The sequence below is a fragment of the Nomascus leucogenys genome, chromosome 5 (assembly GCF_006542625.1).
Source record: "Nomascus leucogenys isolate Asia chromosome 5, Asia_NLE_v1, whole genome shotgun sequence".
Taxonomy (NCBI): domain Eukaryota; kingdom Metazoa; phylum Chordata; class Mammalia; order Primates; family Hylobatidae; genus Nomascus; species Nomascus leucogenys.
Genome location: NC_044385.1, coordinates 68508817 through 68527366, shown reverse-complemented (window position 1 = coordinate 68527366; position 18550 = coordinate 68508817). Strand labels below are relative to the sequence as shown.

Here is an 18550-nt window from a genome sequence, read left to right as displayed (position 1 = left end):
GAATGGTAGAATTAGGAAAATCACCATTCTGCAACTCCCATGAAATAATGAATTCAGGAAAGGGTAATCAAGGGATGCCAAAAACATTAGCTCAATGGTTGTTGGGGAAAAAAAAGGATATTTGCACACAGCCAAGTATCATCACAGATTATTTGCTAACCAAAAAACAGAAAATGTACTTTTACAATGGACAATTCTAGCAGGGTTATCACCTTAGTCAACTGATCAATCATAGCATCACTGATCATGGGAAAACCTGAAATTCTGTCCTCACATCACCCTATAAAGTATTCTTGCCATAAATGCTTAACCTGATCCAATTAAACCTTTAAACATAACTTCTACTTTACATGAAATATACAAGGGAGAGGATCAAATTAAGTAGCAATATGAGAAAACAACCAGACAAATCCAGATGTGGAACATGGTACGAGAAAACAAAACTAGCCTGGCCTATTCAAGATGTCAGAATTGAATATAACGAAAAAAAGGAAAAATTCTTTCAAACCAAAAGAAATGCTAAGTGCTAACTGCCAAAGGCAACAAAGAGACTAAGAGGCTAGACTGGATCCAAACAGGTAGAGTGAACTATAAAAGATATTTTGGGGGTAACACAGGAAATCTGAGTATGGCTGGGTATTAGATATATGGGAATTTATTTTTCTTGGATATGTTCATGGTATTAGTGTTATGTGGGAAGATGTTGTTATTTCTGGGAGAAGCATGCTGAAGTGTTCAGGGTGAAGAAACATTATGATCATAACTTGCAAATGGTTCTGCCTGAAAGTAAATACACACATACACAGACACAAAGCAAACAAGACAAATTATTAACTACTGTTGAATATGGGTGGTAGGTACGTGGGTTTGTGTGTGTATTATGCTTTTAACTTTTCTATATGCTTGAAATTTTTCATAATAAAAGGTTAGAAAAAATTACTAGGGTAGAAACTATAGCTATTTTTAATTTAGCAACATTAATTCCCAATAAATATTTCATGTAGCTCTATATTTAATGCAAATTAAAGTGAAATCTAAAGAATTCAAGTGTATCTTTCAATTTCCACAGTAGCCAATAGGGAAGTGTCTGTCATTAAGATGCACCAAGATGTAGACGGTGGTGTATGTGTGTGCATAACTGTTTATATAAACAGTATGTAATATCTGGATTCACATACTTTTATCTAAAAGGGATTCCAATAATTCAAGTTGAATTCAAATTAAATCTTTACTGAGTGCCTAATATGGACAATACGTTGAATAACAAAAGACACTAACCTGGTAATAATAGTATGAAATTTCAGCTGCTGCCTAATCCCTGAATCTCTGGCAATGTATGGGGTAAATATTCAAGTCAGGTAGCATCATTCTTGAAGACCATGGTTATCAGTTTGCTATTATATTTTGTATATATTATTAGTTATAATTTTTAGTTTGAAGCCAGCAGTATAATCAATTTAAAGCTATGGGTCTAGCTGCTAATCTGAAAAAAGTATAATAAATACACTATAGTTTACAAAGTGTAGAAACAGAAAATATTTTTTATTGTACTTTTTTCAAATTTAAAAGTGGACCCATTAAATTTAAAGGTAATTTACCTCAAAACATATGGAGCATATTACTTAAAAATGTAATTGGCCAGACTCAGTGGCTCACACCTGTAATCCCAGCACTTTGCGAGACTGAGGCGGGTGGATCATGAGGTCAGGAAGATCGAGATCATCCTGGCTAACACGGTGAAACCCCGTCTCTACTAAAAATACAAAAAAATTAGCCGGGTGTGGTGGTGGGCACTTGTCGTCCCAGCTACTAGGGAGGCTGAGGCAGGAGGATGGCATGAACCCAGGAGTCGGAGCTCGCAGTGAGCCAAGATCACGCCACTGCACTCCAGCCTGGGCGACAGAGCAAGACTCTGTCCCAAAAAAAAAAAAAAAAAAGTAATTAACATAGTGTTTAAGGATAAGTTTACTTTCTATTTTGCAGGCATCTTGTAAATTTAGAAGCCATCCTCTTAGAGTTAGCAGTCAAGCCTATACATCTTTTAGCTCTCTACATAAATGAATGGCAGGCCCAGAAGCTCATAGGAACACTGATAATTAGAATTTGGAAAGATTAGCAAAGGAGACAAGAGTTACCATAAAAGAGAAGGAAACCAAGAAAAACACTATAATGAAAGTCAAATATTGTCTTAACGTGTAAGGATTGGTCAATGGTGTCATATAATGCAGAAGATGAAGTCCAGAAAAAGAAATAACAAAGACTGTTAATTATCTTCCAGGCTCCATTCTTCCCTTCTTTGTTTATGGGTAGTGCCTCCAAAGTTTTAGCAAAGACAAAAATGTCAAGAAATGGAAGGTTAAACAAACTGTTTTAAGAAAGGAAGCGAGGGGGTTCCTCCTTAGACTAGAAGGAAGAAAGAATTAAGAATTATATTTCGTTTGCTCATTACTGATTACCCAACATCTAACATATGGCCTGGCTTATAAGAACTCAAGTGTGTATTTGCTGAATAAATGAATGAATGAATGAATGGTAAAGCTAAAGGTATATAAGAAAGCTTACACCTGACAGCCTATATTGCAAAAAAGCAGATGGATATCTATGTGTAGAGAAAAAATGGGGAGAAATCACTCTGATCTTTAGGAAATAAAATCACTGTAATCATGATTTTGTATCACTATTTTCATACATGCCAATCTTTACAGTAGTTCAATGTTACTAATTCAAATAATAAGATTCATTTAAACAAAACATCATAGCTGTAGGACTTAAAAAAAAAATCAAAATTTTAATTAAAACTTTCACTGAAAGAAACCTAATAGAGTGAACTTACTTTTCTGACAGATGCTTTAGTCTTCATGTGATTGTTTCTGAAAGTCGCCATAACTATTTTTTGTTGTATATAATCAATGAAGAGTTAATCCACAAAATACCTAAAGAAAACATATTAAAAGAAAACAACTTATTTATTAATCTTAACAATTCAGGCAATCATTTTGTGCTAAATTAATTTACTTTAACACAGTCATTAAAAGAAAAATAAAAATGAAAACAAACAAACATAATCTGAGCCCCCCCAATTTACTTGCAATCCAGCAAGAATATTTGAAAAATATATGAATATTGGTACCTTAATGAGATAGAAAATTATTATAAAAATCTTATATTTTGGTTCAAAATTATAAAATACTTTACACCCTTACCTATTCAATCTCACTGCCCTTTTTTATTGCAAAGCATCGAAGAGAAAGATTTGAAAAACAAGTTTTTTATAAAACATTTTAAAAATAAAAGCTTAAGTGGAGAATATTACAAAAAGAATTCCAACTTCCCTGCCTCCCAAAAGTCACTCTTATCTCTATGGCAACAGTGAATGCTCTTGACATTCTTATTTCTTGGGCAGAAGGGTTTGATAATACACGAATGAGAAATCTGCACATATCAAATTACATAAATTCTTTATATAGGAAGCTTAAGAGTATACCATTGACAAAATTTCAGAAGACATCCAAGTCAAATGATTAACAGTACTTAATACACACACACCTGCCAGGTGAAACACTCAAAACTAAGTCTCAACTTTTTAAAGATGCTTTAAGAGAAACAAGATAGATATGACCCTCCTGCATTCAAAGCCTTCAAAGGAAAAAGTCTTATCACAATAAAGAGTAGAAGTGGGGAACTAAATACTTTTTTAAAAAAATCAAATAAATAAAGATTTAACAAATTCTTAGTTTCAAGTATTTTCAGAAAATCAATCTGGTCTTATCAAGAATTGCCTAGTTGAAGCCAGGCACAGTGGCGAATGCCTGTAGTCTCAGCTACTCGAGAGGCTGATGTGGGAGGACTGCTTGAGCCCAGGAGTTCAAGGCCAATCTAGGCAATACAGTAAGACCCAGTTTCTGAAAAAAAACAAAAAACAAAAAAAAAATTGCTTAGCTGAGGTTTCCAAGATATTTGGTTAACATAAATTTATACTATGAGGAGATTTATACACAAAAACAAACTTCAATCTAGCCCCCACCGTCAGAACTTTTAAAAAACTAAATTTTAGTGAAGTTCAAATTCTATATTCTTTTGCTATGCAGATAAGACTATAGCGTGAGTGCACACACACACTTCTTTAGAGATTTCTACATTTTAATTTTTAGACAAAGAAGTACAATTGTATTCTATTCTGAACTAAGACAAGCCCTAGTGGTCTCTATAACAACAAAATCTGATTACTGAAATTGAAGCAGCATCATGAGAAAGGCTCAGCCTAACACAAGGAGTTCCCATCAGCACAAGGTAAAGGGTGATACCCCAGAATCCAGAAGAGGATCATGCATCTTCCTGTGCTGCCTCTTATTAGCTTTATTTCCTCTGGGTAAACTGCAATGTCTCTGGAACTTTTTCCTCAATGTATATGATACTGTATTTACCAGACAAGTTTACTGTGAGACTCAAATGAAAAATAATTATGGGAGATACTTTGAAAACTACAAAACACAGGCAAAAGAAGACTTAAATATTTACCTATGGACCAAAATAATCAAGTGGACCAAAAATTATCAAAACAAGGTTTAAGTATAAAAATGTATAGTGGCCAAAGCAAAAAGATAATCCTTTTATTTGTCCCAGGCCACTTCACTCTCCTTTCTTCTCCACAGTGTTCTCCTCAACTGCCAGAAAGCCTCAGAGGCAAATGGGCTTTTCTCAAATGTAACATAAAACATAGAAGCCAGCATAAGGGTTCCAAGAAACCAGAGACTGTCAAAGAGGGCTCCTAAGTAAAGTGGCACCTGCAGGGCAGTTTTGTAATGCGTGTCAAAACCCTGGAAATACTTCTTTGACTCAGCATTTCTGCTTTTGGGATTGCATCAAAGCAAATAATGATCCTAGAGCATCCAGCTTATTAACAAGGGCTCATAATGCACCAAGTGTTCTGTTTTGCTAAGAGGTTTATGTAAACATCTCATATTGTCCTTAAGACTACAGAATAGGACCCCAGTTTGACGATGAGAAAAACTGAGGCAAGAGGAAGCTTAGCAATTTGCCCAGGCCCACACAGTAAATAAATGGAGGTGGGATTCAAGTCCAAATTTTCTAACTCCAGCACTGGGGCTCTTCACCACTCCTCTACAGTGCATAAAGGTTTTATAGTCTGGTTCATTACAACTCAATAGAAACAAGAAGCAATCTAGATGCCAGAAACAAGAGAGTAATTAAATGATCTTAAGTTCATTCCCACAATGACGACATGGCAGCCATTAAAAACAATACTGCAGGACAAAGGAATGGCACACCTTACATCACTTTCTCTGAGTCTGCTCCTAACCTTGCCTAAAAGGGAAGTAGGGAAAAGAGATAGGAAACAACAATTACCTTTGCAGCTGCTGACTAAAGTCAACTGAACAAAGATAAACATTAACTCCCAGGAGACTTCACCATCAAATAAATGGGACCAGCTATCTAAATGAGCTGCTCACCCTCAGGTGCAACAAGCACCTAAGGTAGAAGAAACAGTTTCAAAGTGGGGCAGGGAGAGGTGGGAGTGCTCTGAAACAACATCCGGGATTTGACAGGGCTGGCTACCCCAGTTCACTTTACTCACAATTTTCCTGAATAGCAGATCCAGATAAAACACCCTTATTCAAGATTGAATAATAAAGCAAATGGAATTCCATTATGGGATCTGTAAAGGAACACTGAAAAACAAACATATACACAAAAAGAAAAAATCCAGACAAATATAATCATGCCCCTGCGACTCACATTACCTCAGAATTCAGATCATTGTTTGAAATTAATGAAAGAGAAACAGTTTAATTCTATATTTACACTCTGTTTCACTCACGGAAGAAAAACAACTTACTGCCCTACTCCACCACTTTTTCATTGAAACGTAAGTAAAATACTGTCTCAGGAAGAAAGAAATCTATTAGAGAATATCTGTGCAACATAAAAGTGAATCCAATATGAGATGATAGGACATACTTTTGTAAAGCAAAGAAAAAAATCATCTTTGGAAATGATGCAAAGATTGATGGGGGAAGAAAGGATAACAGCTACTAGAGCAGAATTTCTTTAGCATCTTATATAATTAGAGAGCACATCGTTTTTGACAGATTTCAGAAGAAGAACAAAAATACAGTACATTCACCTAAAATACATTTGCATTATGATAAACTTTTCATTTAGTGCTTTACTGCTTTGTGCCCTATTCTGGATGAAGAAACAAGAGTCCTAAGCAAAGAATAACTAAGTGCGTTATTTACAGTCAAAGAAATTAAAGTGAACCTACATGGCTTGGAAAAAAGCTGATGAGACAGGAAAGAGGCAGACAAGGCAAACAACTACAAAGTGAGCCACTATAGCTCAGGAAACACACAGAAAACTATCACTAAACAAGTGAAATCCCCTTACAAATAACAAAAAAGCAGAACAGACATTGCTAAAAACAATGGAAAACCAAGAAGATTTTAAGAAAAATCACAGAATGCAAAAGTAAACAAATGAAAGCAATTAGAGAAACAATTATAAAGAATACAGAGAACAGCGATATAGGGCACTTTAAATAAATACACATATCCTTTAGTCCTGCTACTTCACTTCTTAAAATTTATCCTACATATATACTTGCACAAAATTCACAAAGATATGTGAAAGACTATTCACTGAAATAAAATGAAAAAACTGAAAATAACCTAGATGTTCATAATTCAAATAAATTCACATGATCATTACTCAGCTATTGGAAATAATGAGTTAGAGTGATCCATACTGGCGTGAAAGAGCAAGTTGCAGAATGGTGTAAATAGCATGCTCTCACTTGTAATTAAAAAAAAAAAAAAAAACTTGGTCTAGCACAGTGGCTCCCAGCACTTTGGGAGGCCAAGGCAGGAAGATCACTTGAGGCCAGGAGTTCAAGACCAGCCTGGGCAACATGGCAAAACCCCGACTCTCCTAAAAATACAAAAATTAGCTGGGTGTGGTGGTGGATGCCTGTAATCCCAGCCACTCGGGAGGCTGAGGCACAAGAATTGCTTGAACCAAGGAGACAGAGGTTGCAGTGAGCCAAGATTGTGCCACTGCACTCCAACCTGGGGCACAGAGTCTCAAAAAAAAAAAAAAAGAAAAAATTATATACAGACACAACTCTGACACACATATGTAAATACTTGTGCATCCATAGGAAATGACTTGAAGGAGGTACACTAAACTGATGCCAGTGGTCACCCATGACAAGTGGGACTTTTAAATTCTATAAAATGTCATCTATCTACAATACGAGAAGATGGTAGATCATTAAGTAAAATAAGACAGGTTCTGGCATATTAGCATTATCCCATTTTGTGAAAAATCTGTATAACTACATGTGTGTATCTATATATGTCATATAAAAGAAGACATACACTAGATGAGTACAGACATTGGTTTCATCTGGGTAGATACAATCATGGGTGTTTCATTTTGTGTCTATGTATGTTGAGTTTTGTGCTTTTCTGAATGAATATAAATTCTTTTATAATTAAAAAATACATATTCTCCAAGTCTTTCCTTATCTCCTCTGACCTAAGAAATGCTCAAGTTGACATCACCTATTACTTGACCTTTTTTGTATCAGAGAATTAACCATGCCAGAGTCTGTGAAGCGCCTATCAACAATATTACCATTATCTTGACTCTCTTCCTACTGCACTAGTTCTCAAACCTCAGTACATGTACACATCAGCTTATTTCTAACACACACAACTCCCCCACCAGAAGATCCAAATTCAATAGGTCTACATGGAACATTGGAATCTGTAATTTTAACAAGTGCCACATGTAATTTCCGGTTGAGAAAAACTTGTCTCTCTATATATAAATTTCCTTTCCTAAATTATTTCATAACTTGTTACTCAAATACTAATATTTCCTAGTCTTCATCCTTATCCTCGTCTCATTTTATTTAGTTTTTCAAGGACACTTTATCCTTACCTCTGGTTTTAACTATGCAAATAACCCCCTAATTTATTCTTCAGTTCTGTATATCTAATTTCCTATTAGACACTTCCAACTAAATATCCCAGTTACTCCAAAATTTGTATGTTCAAAAGATAAATAAAACTTTCTCCCTAAACAATCTCCTCCTGTATTCTCTATCTCAGTAAGAGCCATTAAACCAACCCCAACCAGTAGGCCAAGCTGGAAGCTGGTCTTCCCCTCAATTCCTACAGACTACCTCGTCTAGTAAATTGCCAAATTCTGACCTGTCATTCTCCTAAACTTCTCTCACATCTACCCTCTCTCTTCCATCAGCTGAACTGCTACTTACTATTCACGCATCAGTTCAAAAACTTCCCTCCCTAAAATAGGCTTGGCTCATACCTCTCCTTTATCCCTCCTTGCCCAAACAGTAGCCACCTCCTTTGTGCTCCATAAGTGGTTTATAGTTTAATCCTCTGGTGCCACTGTTTGCATACTTCCCTCCTGTAGTAAGTTCCCTGAGGACAAAAGTGTTTTATGTATTTTTACATAGTAGGCATTCAAACATCTGCTGAACTAATAAATAAAAAGTAACATATTTAAAGAATAAAGTTCAAAGCATGATGTAGGCTGAAAAACATAAAACAGAATAAAGAGCAAAGTATGCCTTCAAACATTTAAATGAGTATGTCTACATTTAATGAGTTCGTGAAAATATATTTGTGTTTCCAATAATTTCTACTTTATAGTATCTGAGATCATATTTAGAGTAAATGCTCCAAATACACATTTTGACCAAATGCCAAATGGCCAAGTGTTAAAAATTAATATTCTGTTGAATGTAACCACAAGAAAATGGGATAGAATATATATGAAACATTGGTTTTAAACATCAGACAACAGGCAACACGGGATTGTGATCCCTGAGAGAAGGGAAACACTGGCTGCCAGCTACTTCCAGGTCACAATACAGGGACAGGAAAGCCAAGCAGTCCGGTGGTTTCGCTGAGTTTTAAACACAGATCAGTTTGGGGAGACCAAGATGGCTAGAATGTACAGGGTATTATGCTGGAGGGAGAGCTGAAAGTAAGTGAGAGCCCTAGAGATAAACCATAATATATTCCACCAGAATAGAAAAACCTTGTAATAATTCAGGCAATGATAGACTCCTCAGAAGAAGTAGCAGCCTTAGTAGAAGCAGCCTTAGTAGAGACAATAATTCAGCACTACTTTAAAAACTATTCTGGACCCACACTAATAAATTCTAAAAGCAAGCCCTGAAACAATCCAACAGATTCTAAATAACTGAGCACCCCAACTAAATCCAACACACTTCAGTAATGTAATAAATCAAGCAAGCAACAGTATAAACTCAATGGCTGGCATACAATAAAAATTACCAAGCATGCAAAGGAAGAGAAAAATATGAACCATAACCAGGAGGAAAAAAGGCAATAAATTAAGACCTAGAAATGACAGTGATGATGGCAGGAACAGAAAACGATTGTAAAACTATAGTACAAATATGTTCTATATACTCAAGAAGTGAGAGGAAAACATCATCATGATAAGGAGAGAAGGAGAAGATACAAAAGACACCAAAATTGAACTTTTAGAGATGAAAATTAAATATACTCTACTGAAACGAAAACCATACTGGATACAATTAACAGATTAAACCGGAGAAGAAAAGCTCAGTGAACTTGTAGACAATGTAATAGAAACTATCCGAAATGAAACATGGAGAGACAAAACTTAAAAACAAACAAACCTAAAGTGTAAGTGACTTTTTAAGCACCATAAAAGGTGAATAACTGGAGTTCCACGAAGAGAGAGATAGTGAGTTGAGCGAGTGAGACAGAGAGAGAGAAAGAGAGAGAGAGAGTGTGCGCGTGTGTGCGCGCACGCACGCACTGGGGAGGCAGGTGCAGAAGAAAAAAATATTTGAAGACAAAATAGCAGAGAACTTCCCAAATTTCATGAAAACCATAAACTGACAGTACCAAGGAAACTCAGCAAACTCTAAGAATAAACATAAAGAAAGCCAAGGCAAATCATAACCAAACGGCTGAAAACCAGTGATAAAGAAAAAATATTAATTGACCAGAAAAAAAGTACACATTATATACAGAGGAACCAAGGACAACAGACTTCACATCTACATGAACCAGAAAACAAGACAATGGAGCACTATCTTCAAAGGACTAAGAAGAAAAAAAAGCATCAACCCAGATATAATCAATGAAAATATATTTCAAAACTTAAGGCAAAATAAATTTATTCAATGAATAAGGGCCGTGAAAATTCACCACCAGTTGACCACCACTAGAGTAACTATGGAAAGAAATTCTTCAGGCAAAGTAAAACAATACCAGATGGAAACCTGAATCTTACACGAAGGAATAAAGAACATCTGAAATGGTAAATATGAGGGTAATAGAAGTTATTCTTCATTTTTCAATCCCTTTTAAACAGTTAAAATATAACCTTAAAAATAGTAACAATGAATTAGAGGGTTTAGGACAGACATATTGATAAAATGTATGACAAAATAGGATAAAAAATGTGGCAGGGGAGATGGAAACAAAAAAAGACTGTCATAGACTTCTACCTTAAATATGAAGTGATGTTATTTGAAGAAAACCTGTAATAAGTTATCTTGTAAATCCTAACACAAACACTAGAAAAATAGAATAATACCTAATAGGTGAACAGCAGAATAAAAGTGATGTTATCCCCCTTTTTGCAAATAAGGAAGCTAAGTTCCTTTCTTGGGTACAGACCTGTTATTTGACTTACAAAATCTAAAACTACTACAGCTATCACATACTATTTTGTTTTTCAAAACAACAGTCAATCATACAAAATGATTTTAGTATGTCTTAACATCTATTAAGATATTTGCTTTATAGTTTCTGCCTTTTTCCTTTTTAATCCTCAACCTCATTCCTGCATTCACAATATATATGTTGTTCTTACTGCTACAGGGTTTCTCAACCTCAGCATTACTAACATTTTGGGTCAGATAAGTCTTTGTTGTAGGAAGCTGTGTATGGGTGGTAGGACACTTAGCAGCTTCCTTGGCCTCCACCCACTAGATGCCAGTAGCACTCACTCAGTTGCAGTAACCAAAACTGTCTCCAAATATTACCAAACATTTCCTTGGGGGGCAAAATCACCACTTGCTCTATTTTAGCACTTTAGACTACAGTGCCTTATGTAACAGTTAAATGTCTACATGTCTGTGCCCTGCATTGGACTGTAAGTACTACCAACGTTCAACACATATATTCACCACGCATCTAAGTAACAGTGATTGAGATACAACAGTGAATTTCATTCCATCACCATGCCTTACTCATCTCTGCATTCCCCAAAGGCCTTACTCATAATAAGCAACCATACATTTACTGAAGTGAACGAGCTGAAGTGAAATTTCATCAATGACGTGAATGCAGACAGGCGTTTGGTGTCAAAAGCAACATCACCAAATAGAAAATAGTTAGGGCCACTTACCTAACGACTTTTTACAAAATTAATCCAAGGATATTTGTTCTGTCACCTTTGTTTTCCCAAACAGTCACAGAGAAAAATTATTGATTTTTCAACTGCATTCCAGATTGAGATCTACTTATAAGGTATGTTTGAGCCCAACTAGCCATTAGTATTGAAAGGAATAACATGGGTCTAGCTGACGAAGTACTAAGTGTGAATGGCTATTGACTTCAAAACTACCTATTCAGCAACAATAAACACAACTTTTAAAAACAGCATGCAACGGTCCATTGTTAGAAATTAATTCGAATAATCAGATTAATGCAGGAGGATAAAACAGTTAACATTTTCATAATAAAAAACTCATTAGACCTACATTTGAATACAGTTTTAAGAAATCACTGTAAAGGATGTATGCCCTCAAATGAGTATCTTAGTTTCACTATTGAGTGTGCAGCTGTAATATATTTGACTTTCAGAAATATTCAACAACTGATTTATAACAAAACTATGTATACGTGTATGGCAATATTATAAGGATGATATGCTATAATTAAAATGCTATGTAATTGAATACCTACAAAAAAATGCAACGACAAAAAAACTAAAATCTTGAGATTGTGCTTTCAACATGAATATGCTTCCTAGAAAATGGAGTAACATTCTTAATCTTGTACATAGCCCTATCCACAAGATTATTTCTAACAGAAAATATGTTCAGAATTTTAACCCAGGAACACATTTCTTTTTATCAGTGACATCTATGACGCCATGACTCTGAGTATATTGCTGAAAAGGCATTTAAGTAGCTCTTACAAATATAAGGATCTATCCTAAGCGGCCAGTAGCCAAAGTAAGTCAACAGATCTACTTTGCAGATGGGCCAGTCATAGGAAGCACCCAAAAGCCCACACAGAACCTATTAACTAACAGGGCATATTACAGCATAAAAAAAGAATGTGAAAAATAACTTTAAAGTTTCAAGCCTGGCGTGCTGAAAGAAAATTTTTTTCTTTGCAAATTGGAAGGTAAATTAGAAGGCTTTGCAAATTAGAAGGTAACTGGAAGACAGTGTTTTATATCAACATAGGAATATCCAAGAGGCTGGGTACAGTGGGCGCATACCTGTAATCCCAGCACATTGGGAGGCCAAGGCAGGTGGACGGCTTGAGCCCAAGAGTTTGAGACCAGCCTGGCCAACACAGTGAAACCCCATCTCTACAAAAAATATAAAAATTAGCTAGGCGTGGTAGCACACACCTATGGTTCCAGCTACTCAGGAAGCTGAGAAGGGAGAATCGCTTGAGCCCTGGGAGGGGGAGGTTGCAGTGAGCCAAGATTGCGCCACTGCACCCCAGCCTGGGTGACAGCGCAAGACCATGTCTCAAAATATATAAATTATATAAATAATAATACCCAAAAAAAGAACTAAAAATTAAGAGATTTACTTGGGGTCAGAGCTGGAGATGTTACTCTAGGAATAATCCACATGTAGAGAACCTGAAAGCTGGTCTCAGAGACTGGGAAAGAACAGAAATTCAAGAGAGCATCTATGGAGACAACCATGATAAAGGGTTCCAGGGCCGGTATAAAAGGAACCACAAATAAATGGCAGTCAGAAAGACAGGTGAGGTAGAGATTTAGAAGAATTTAGTGTCACTGAAGTCAAGAAATGGTTTTAAGCATGAGTGGTGAGCACTAAACTTCTAAACCTCTTGAGGGCAGAAATTCTTTCCTCTCTCAACATGACCAGAAGCCTGTATCACAGTACCTGCCACACGGTATGCTCTCGACAAATACTAATACTGTACCCTTGCATTGTGCCTGCCATATGCCAGACACTGTTTAATTGCTTTACATACATGAATTCATAATTCTCACCACAGAAGGTGCTATTATGCCCATTCTACACATAGGGAAACTGAGTCATCAAGCATTTAAGTAATTTGCCTGAACTCCCACACCCAGGAGAATCTGTCCTGTAAAGAAACTACTGGTTAGATCTGGTTAGAACATTACCAAGCTGAGAGCAAGTTCAATGCAGTGGTAGAGGAAGAACTCAAATTGCAAGATGTTAAAGCACACCTGAGGTATCCATCACTTCCTCCCTGTCCACTCTCCTTTTGTTAAAGATGTTGGCATGGCCAGTTTAAAACGTGCAGCCCTACAAACTTAGATTTGCGAGACAAATCTAAGTCTCTTCCTCATCCATTTTTCCCATTCCCATCTTTCCTCACTCCCCAGCCAACTGTGCTAGAAGCAGAAACCTGACCAATTGGATTCTCTCTCTAGAAACATTAACTGAGACTTGGAGATGTTTGCTGAGAACCAAGCTGCATAGTCAGTGAGTCTGGTGTTGGCATCATGGCAAACCAAAGTCTCATGCAAATCAAAGTTTTAGGGAAGTGGAAACCAAGAGCTTTAAAGAGAAGGCCAATCTGAAAGAAACTGGAACAGACCTGCGGTGAGTAGCAGAGACATAAGACCATGTGCTTCCAGACAAAAACTCGAAGAGTAACTGCCTGAAGACTTTCTGGTTCCCAAAACGCTGAATTGGAATCATGCAATGGACTTCAGCAGCACTGTATGACAAATGCTTTTTTTTTTTAAGTAGGCTAATTAAATTGGCTTTTTCTTCCTTGCAATCAAAGAATCCTCAAACCATTACGGGAGGTAAAAATAAAAACACTTGAGTAAGCAGCTACTATGTGCTTCCCACTAACTTTTTGAGGTGGGTATGAAGAAAATAAGGCTCATTTAATTAATAGACCTGACTCCCAAACCCAAACTCTTTACAATATACCTCATTTTCAGTCAAGTAACATCCGCTCTGTTCCAGGCCTCTACCCCATTTATTTTATTTCCCAAGAAACATTCTCAGATTATTCTAAAAATGATAACTTTTCTCCTTTCACCATGTCCAGTCTCCAATCTACAAATTTCAAATGCCTTTACTCCAGAAGTTTTTTGTCGTTGTTTGTTTTTTGAGGCAGAGTCTCGCTCAGTCGCCCAGGGTGGAGTGCAGTGGCACGATCTCGGCTCACTGCAATCTCCATCTTCCAGGCTCAAGCGATTCTTGTGCCTCATACTCTCGACTAGATGGGATTACAAGCATGTGCCATAACACGTGGCTAATTTTTGTATTTAGTAAAGACAGGGTTTTTCCATGTTGGCCAGGCTGGTCTTGAACTCCTGGTCTCAAGTGATCCACCCGCCTCAGCCTCCTAAAGTCCTGAGATTGCAAGTGTAAGGCACCAAGCCTGGCCCAGAAGTATTTTTTTAATAACCTTTTATATGTAAGGATGACTGGCAGAATCAAGACATCTGGATCTTTCCAGGCTGTTTTTAAACTGATGAAGCATTTTTCTTTCTCTTCCCCATATTACCAGCTCATTGACCCTTAACTCATGCCCAGGTTTAACCTAAAGCTTTTCTCGACCTGTCCTCACCCTTCAATCCTTCCAGGTAGTTGATTAATAAAATGCAGACCACAAGACAGGAAAAAAAACAAAATCAGTTACCCTATCCAAAGTTACTTCAATTAGTTTCGAAAAACCAAACACCATACATCCTACAAGTTTGAAACCCTTGCCAAAAGGTTATGAAGACCAGCCAAAAAATTTATTTTTCTATTTCTGAAAATTAGTTTGCTAAGATGGAGTAAGAAGGAATTTTTTCTAATCAACACTGGTCTCCTCTGCCCATTCACAAAGATATTTTCTAAGTCTTTCACATTTTTGTCACGTATAGACAGAATTCCTCTACCTATTTACAACTGGCAGTTTCTCTTAAAACGGCCTTTAATATATTGTCCAAATTGGTTTGAGTTCCTTTTCCAGACAGTTCCTAAAATTAAAAAATAAAAAAATTAAAAGTACCATATTTTTTCCAGCCTCTAAAAGCAAAAGAGGACTTCTTCATCTTCCAGACTTATCCCTGGAGTTCAGGGGGCTAGAGAAGGCTAGAGAATTTCTCACTATGGTTCCATGTCTTAGGCAACTTCCCATATTCTCAACAACTGCAAAACATCACTGGCCTAGGAGTCCACTGCTAGGCCCTTATCAATCTTGTCAATACTGCAGTTATGTGGGTACATACACTAGTCTCTAGCTCAGCTTGGGAACCCACTTCTTCCCTCATTCCCCTACATTCTTTGACCTTTCATAAATTACTGTTACAGCTACAATTAATAGTGACATTCACTGTCCACCCCTGGGTCAGTTTTGTCAGGAGGAACAACGACAACAAAAAATGAATAATCAGGGTACCGTTGGAAAAAGTAAATGTGTTTTAAAAAAAAAAAAAATCATTCAATTGCACTATTTTAACTGACACCAATCATGCCAGGCACTGGGCTGCCATCCTAAAATCATGACAGTAAAAAAAAATGTATCTGTGCATTACTGATACCCCATTTTTTCTTAGTACTCCATATTTTGAGTATTTTCAGACATAACGAAATCACAATCGACATGACATTTCTAAAACAGTGGGAAGCAGCTAAGCAAAACGAGCATTTTGCAAGTGATCGAAAAGCTGAAAAGAGAACAGGAATTAACTCGTTTGTACTAAAGCTATTATGTGTCTCAGCAGTCTTTCTCACCATGGAACTCCTTAACATCTAAAGCTAAGCCACATCCAACTTTATATGGTTTTAGAAGACAGAGAAAGCAGAGAAAAAAAAACGAAAGCTGGTAATATAGGGAAGAGAAAAAATGTTAGCTTTTACTGTCATTGTCACCTTTTTTTTAATACTTCGGTTACATCTACATATTTTTTATAAAGCAGCTTTGATGCCTGGATTAACAGCAGTATACTCAATCCATTCGGAATGCTTTATGGCCAGCCTTAAGCCATTAACAGCCTAGGAGGGTATTTGACAGCAAATCCAAGTATCAATACTCCGAGGAGCCGCTTGACGCCTTCCGTTTCTGTCACAAGATCTGAGCAGCGCCCGCTTCCAGGGCTCCGGGGTTCTGATAGTGAACGATGCTGTTCGGGAACAAAGTGCAACGTCCTCCTAACCGCTGCAAATGTTCCTGTGCGCACACCACGAACACACACTAAGCACGCGCACCACGCACCCGGGGAGCCGTCTCTGAAGACCACCCCGGGGATGGAAACAGCCTGTCATTAAAAGGGGCGGCAGCTCCACCGCCACACTTGGGACCCCAGGAAGACGCGTCTCGAGACCCAGCACCTCCCTCTACTCTGGGCCGGCCGTGTGCCGTGAGTTTCCTCCCTCGGCCGCGCTCCTCCCGCCCTCCTCCCTCCGCCATGCGAAGGCGCAGCTCTCGGGCGGCCCCGAAGCCAGAAGGGGGACCACAGACAGGCGGAGGGGCTGGGGCGCCGGAGCCGGGCCGCTCCATCCATGCCGGCAGCACACCCGCCGCCACCCCATCTAAACGCAGCCTCCGCGGCAAGCGCGTCGGCGCCTGGCTCACCTGGGGGCCGCAGCCTCCGCAGCTCACGGACATGTCACCGGCCGCAACGACCGGTGAACGAGCCGGGCAAGCAAGCTGGCCCCCTCCCGCGCTGACCCCCAACCCTCCCCCCTCCCAGCCCCGCGGCCCGCCCCCGCCCTGCCCACCCCTCGGCTTCCGCCGCTGCCGCCGCCGCAGCTCCGGCCCGCAACACCGCCTACTCTCCACGCCTCCCACTATCTCTCGCGAGAGGGCAGCACGCCTCTCGCGAGAAGAATTCCGCGGCCGAGCCCGCGCAAAAGTGGGTGGGCGTTTAAAAAGGGAAAGAAGGAACAGGAAAAAAGCCTCCCCACGTGCTCCGGAGCAGCCCGCGGGGCAGCCCCGCTGGTCACATGACTTAAAGGGGGTCTCTCCATTGGCCGGGACCCGCTCAGCCTTGGGAGCTTTAAATTCGAGGGCGACCTACGAACCTGCGGCGGACGTCTTGCGCGCTTCCTGGTCCGTTGCCTTGGAAACGGCTTAACCCTTTCCTCTGGCAAGTCCCCAGGCCTTGGCTTGCTCCGCAGATTGGGTTTCAGGCTCTGCCTCTTTTCCGTCGACCCCTTAGTCTCAACAGCCTGGGGCCAGTTGGGCTCCTTCTTCGCCACAAGGCTAGTTTTGCTTTCTTCCGAATCCCGGGGCCCTTCCCAAAGTGGCAGCCCCACCAGATCCGAAGACCCAAAGAAGGCTCATCCTTTCTGATGGCTCCGCCCCTTCTCCCAGCATCTCCAGGGAGGACCACTCACAGCGCACCGGGCAACCGGCCCTATCCCAGCCAAGAAGTAGTTTCCAGGGTTCTCAGGGCCCTAGTGCTCACCCTGATGTCTGTGCATGGTATGGAAATCGGAAAGTAAAGCTTTGGTCACTGGGAAGCCTAGCCAGAGATGAAAAGCTGTTATGCTGATTATTTTCACCTAAAATCAGAAGGGCCAGCCCAGTCAAATTGCCCTGTCTCCTAAAGGGCATCTGTTCCTCAAGAGTGGAAACACCTGGCAATAAGAAAGACAATTTGGAGTGTGTCCTTGTTATGAGTTAAGTTTTGCCCTGTTCAGAGGACAGGGTCGCGGAAGAAAGGGTGCATTCATTTGTTCATTTCTTCATTCAACAAACACTACTCCAGGCTGTTGATTGAACAATGATGAAGCCAAGTAGTGTAGATTCTAGGGAACTTATCCGAGGGTGAAAAGAAAAAAAAAATGGTTTTAAGCTGTATGCAAAGAAGTTACAATAAGTGACGTGATGGTGATGGTGATTGAGTGGCTGGTAAAGGGGATGCCCTTTTTAAGGAGGAGCTATTTTAGCAGTGATTTGAATAACAGTCAAACGCAAAAATCAGAGCGTAGAGCATTCCAGGAAAAGGATAACACTAATTCAAAGGCCCTAAGTAAGGATCTATTCTAGTGCATTTGAGGGAAGAAGAAATGAGAAAGTAAACTTTCTTGAGCCTGGAGATGGAAACTGTAAGACTTAAAGAAAGAAACACAAAAAGCAGCTTAGCAGAGACAGGTTTATTTTGGAGAATAAACCTGAGAGGGGCTTCTGGCTGATTTCAGTCAGGAGTGTTCTCTCTTACAGACTAAAGGTATTTAGTGGTTTAGGGAGGGAGAGCATATTGTAGGCTTGGAATGTTTCTGGGTGGA

The 18550-nt window shown here is 38.8% G+C and overlaps 1 protein-coding gene across 3 annotated transcripts in view; it reads right to left on the bottom strand.

Annotated features, from left to right (window-relative positions):
• The window catches only part of AKAP11 (A-kinase anchoring protein 11), a 51693-nt gene extending 34063 nt beyond the window's left edge, over nucleotides 1–17630 (bottom strand). The window contains exons 1-2 of one of the 3 annotated variants that reach the window (XM_003270026.4): nucleotides 17342–17630; nucleotides 2834–2933 (exon numbers count right to left, since the gene is read on the bottom strand). In XM_003270026.4, the coding sequence (XP_003270074.2) occupies nucleotides 2834–2884 (51 nt within the window). In that variant the 5' untranslated portion in view covers nucleotides 2885–2933; nucleotides 17342–17630. Of the gene's footprint in view, nucleotides 1–2833; nucleotides 2934–16892; nucleotides 17019–17341 lie in introns of those variants that run through there. The other 2 variants (XM_030813336.1, XM_030813335.1) reach the window with 2 other exon arrangements.
• Between the last annotated feature and the right edge of the window lie 920 nt (nucleotides 17631–18550).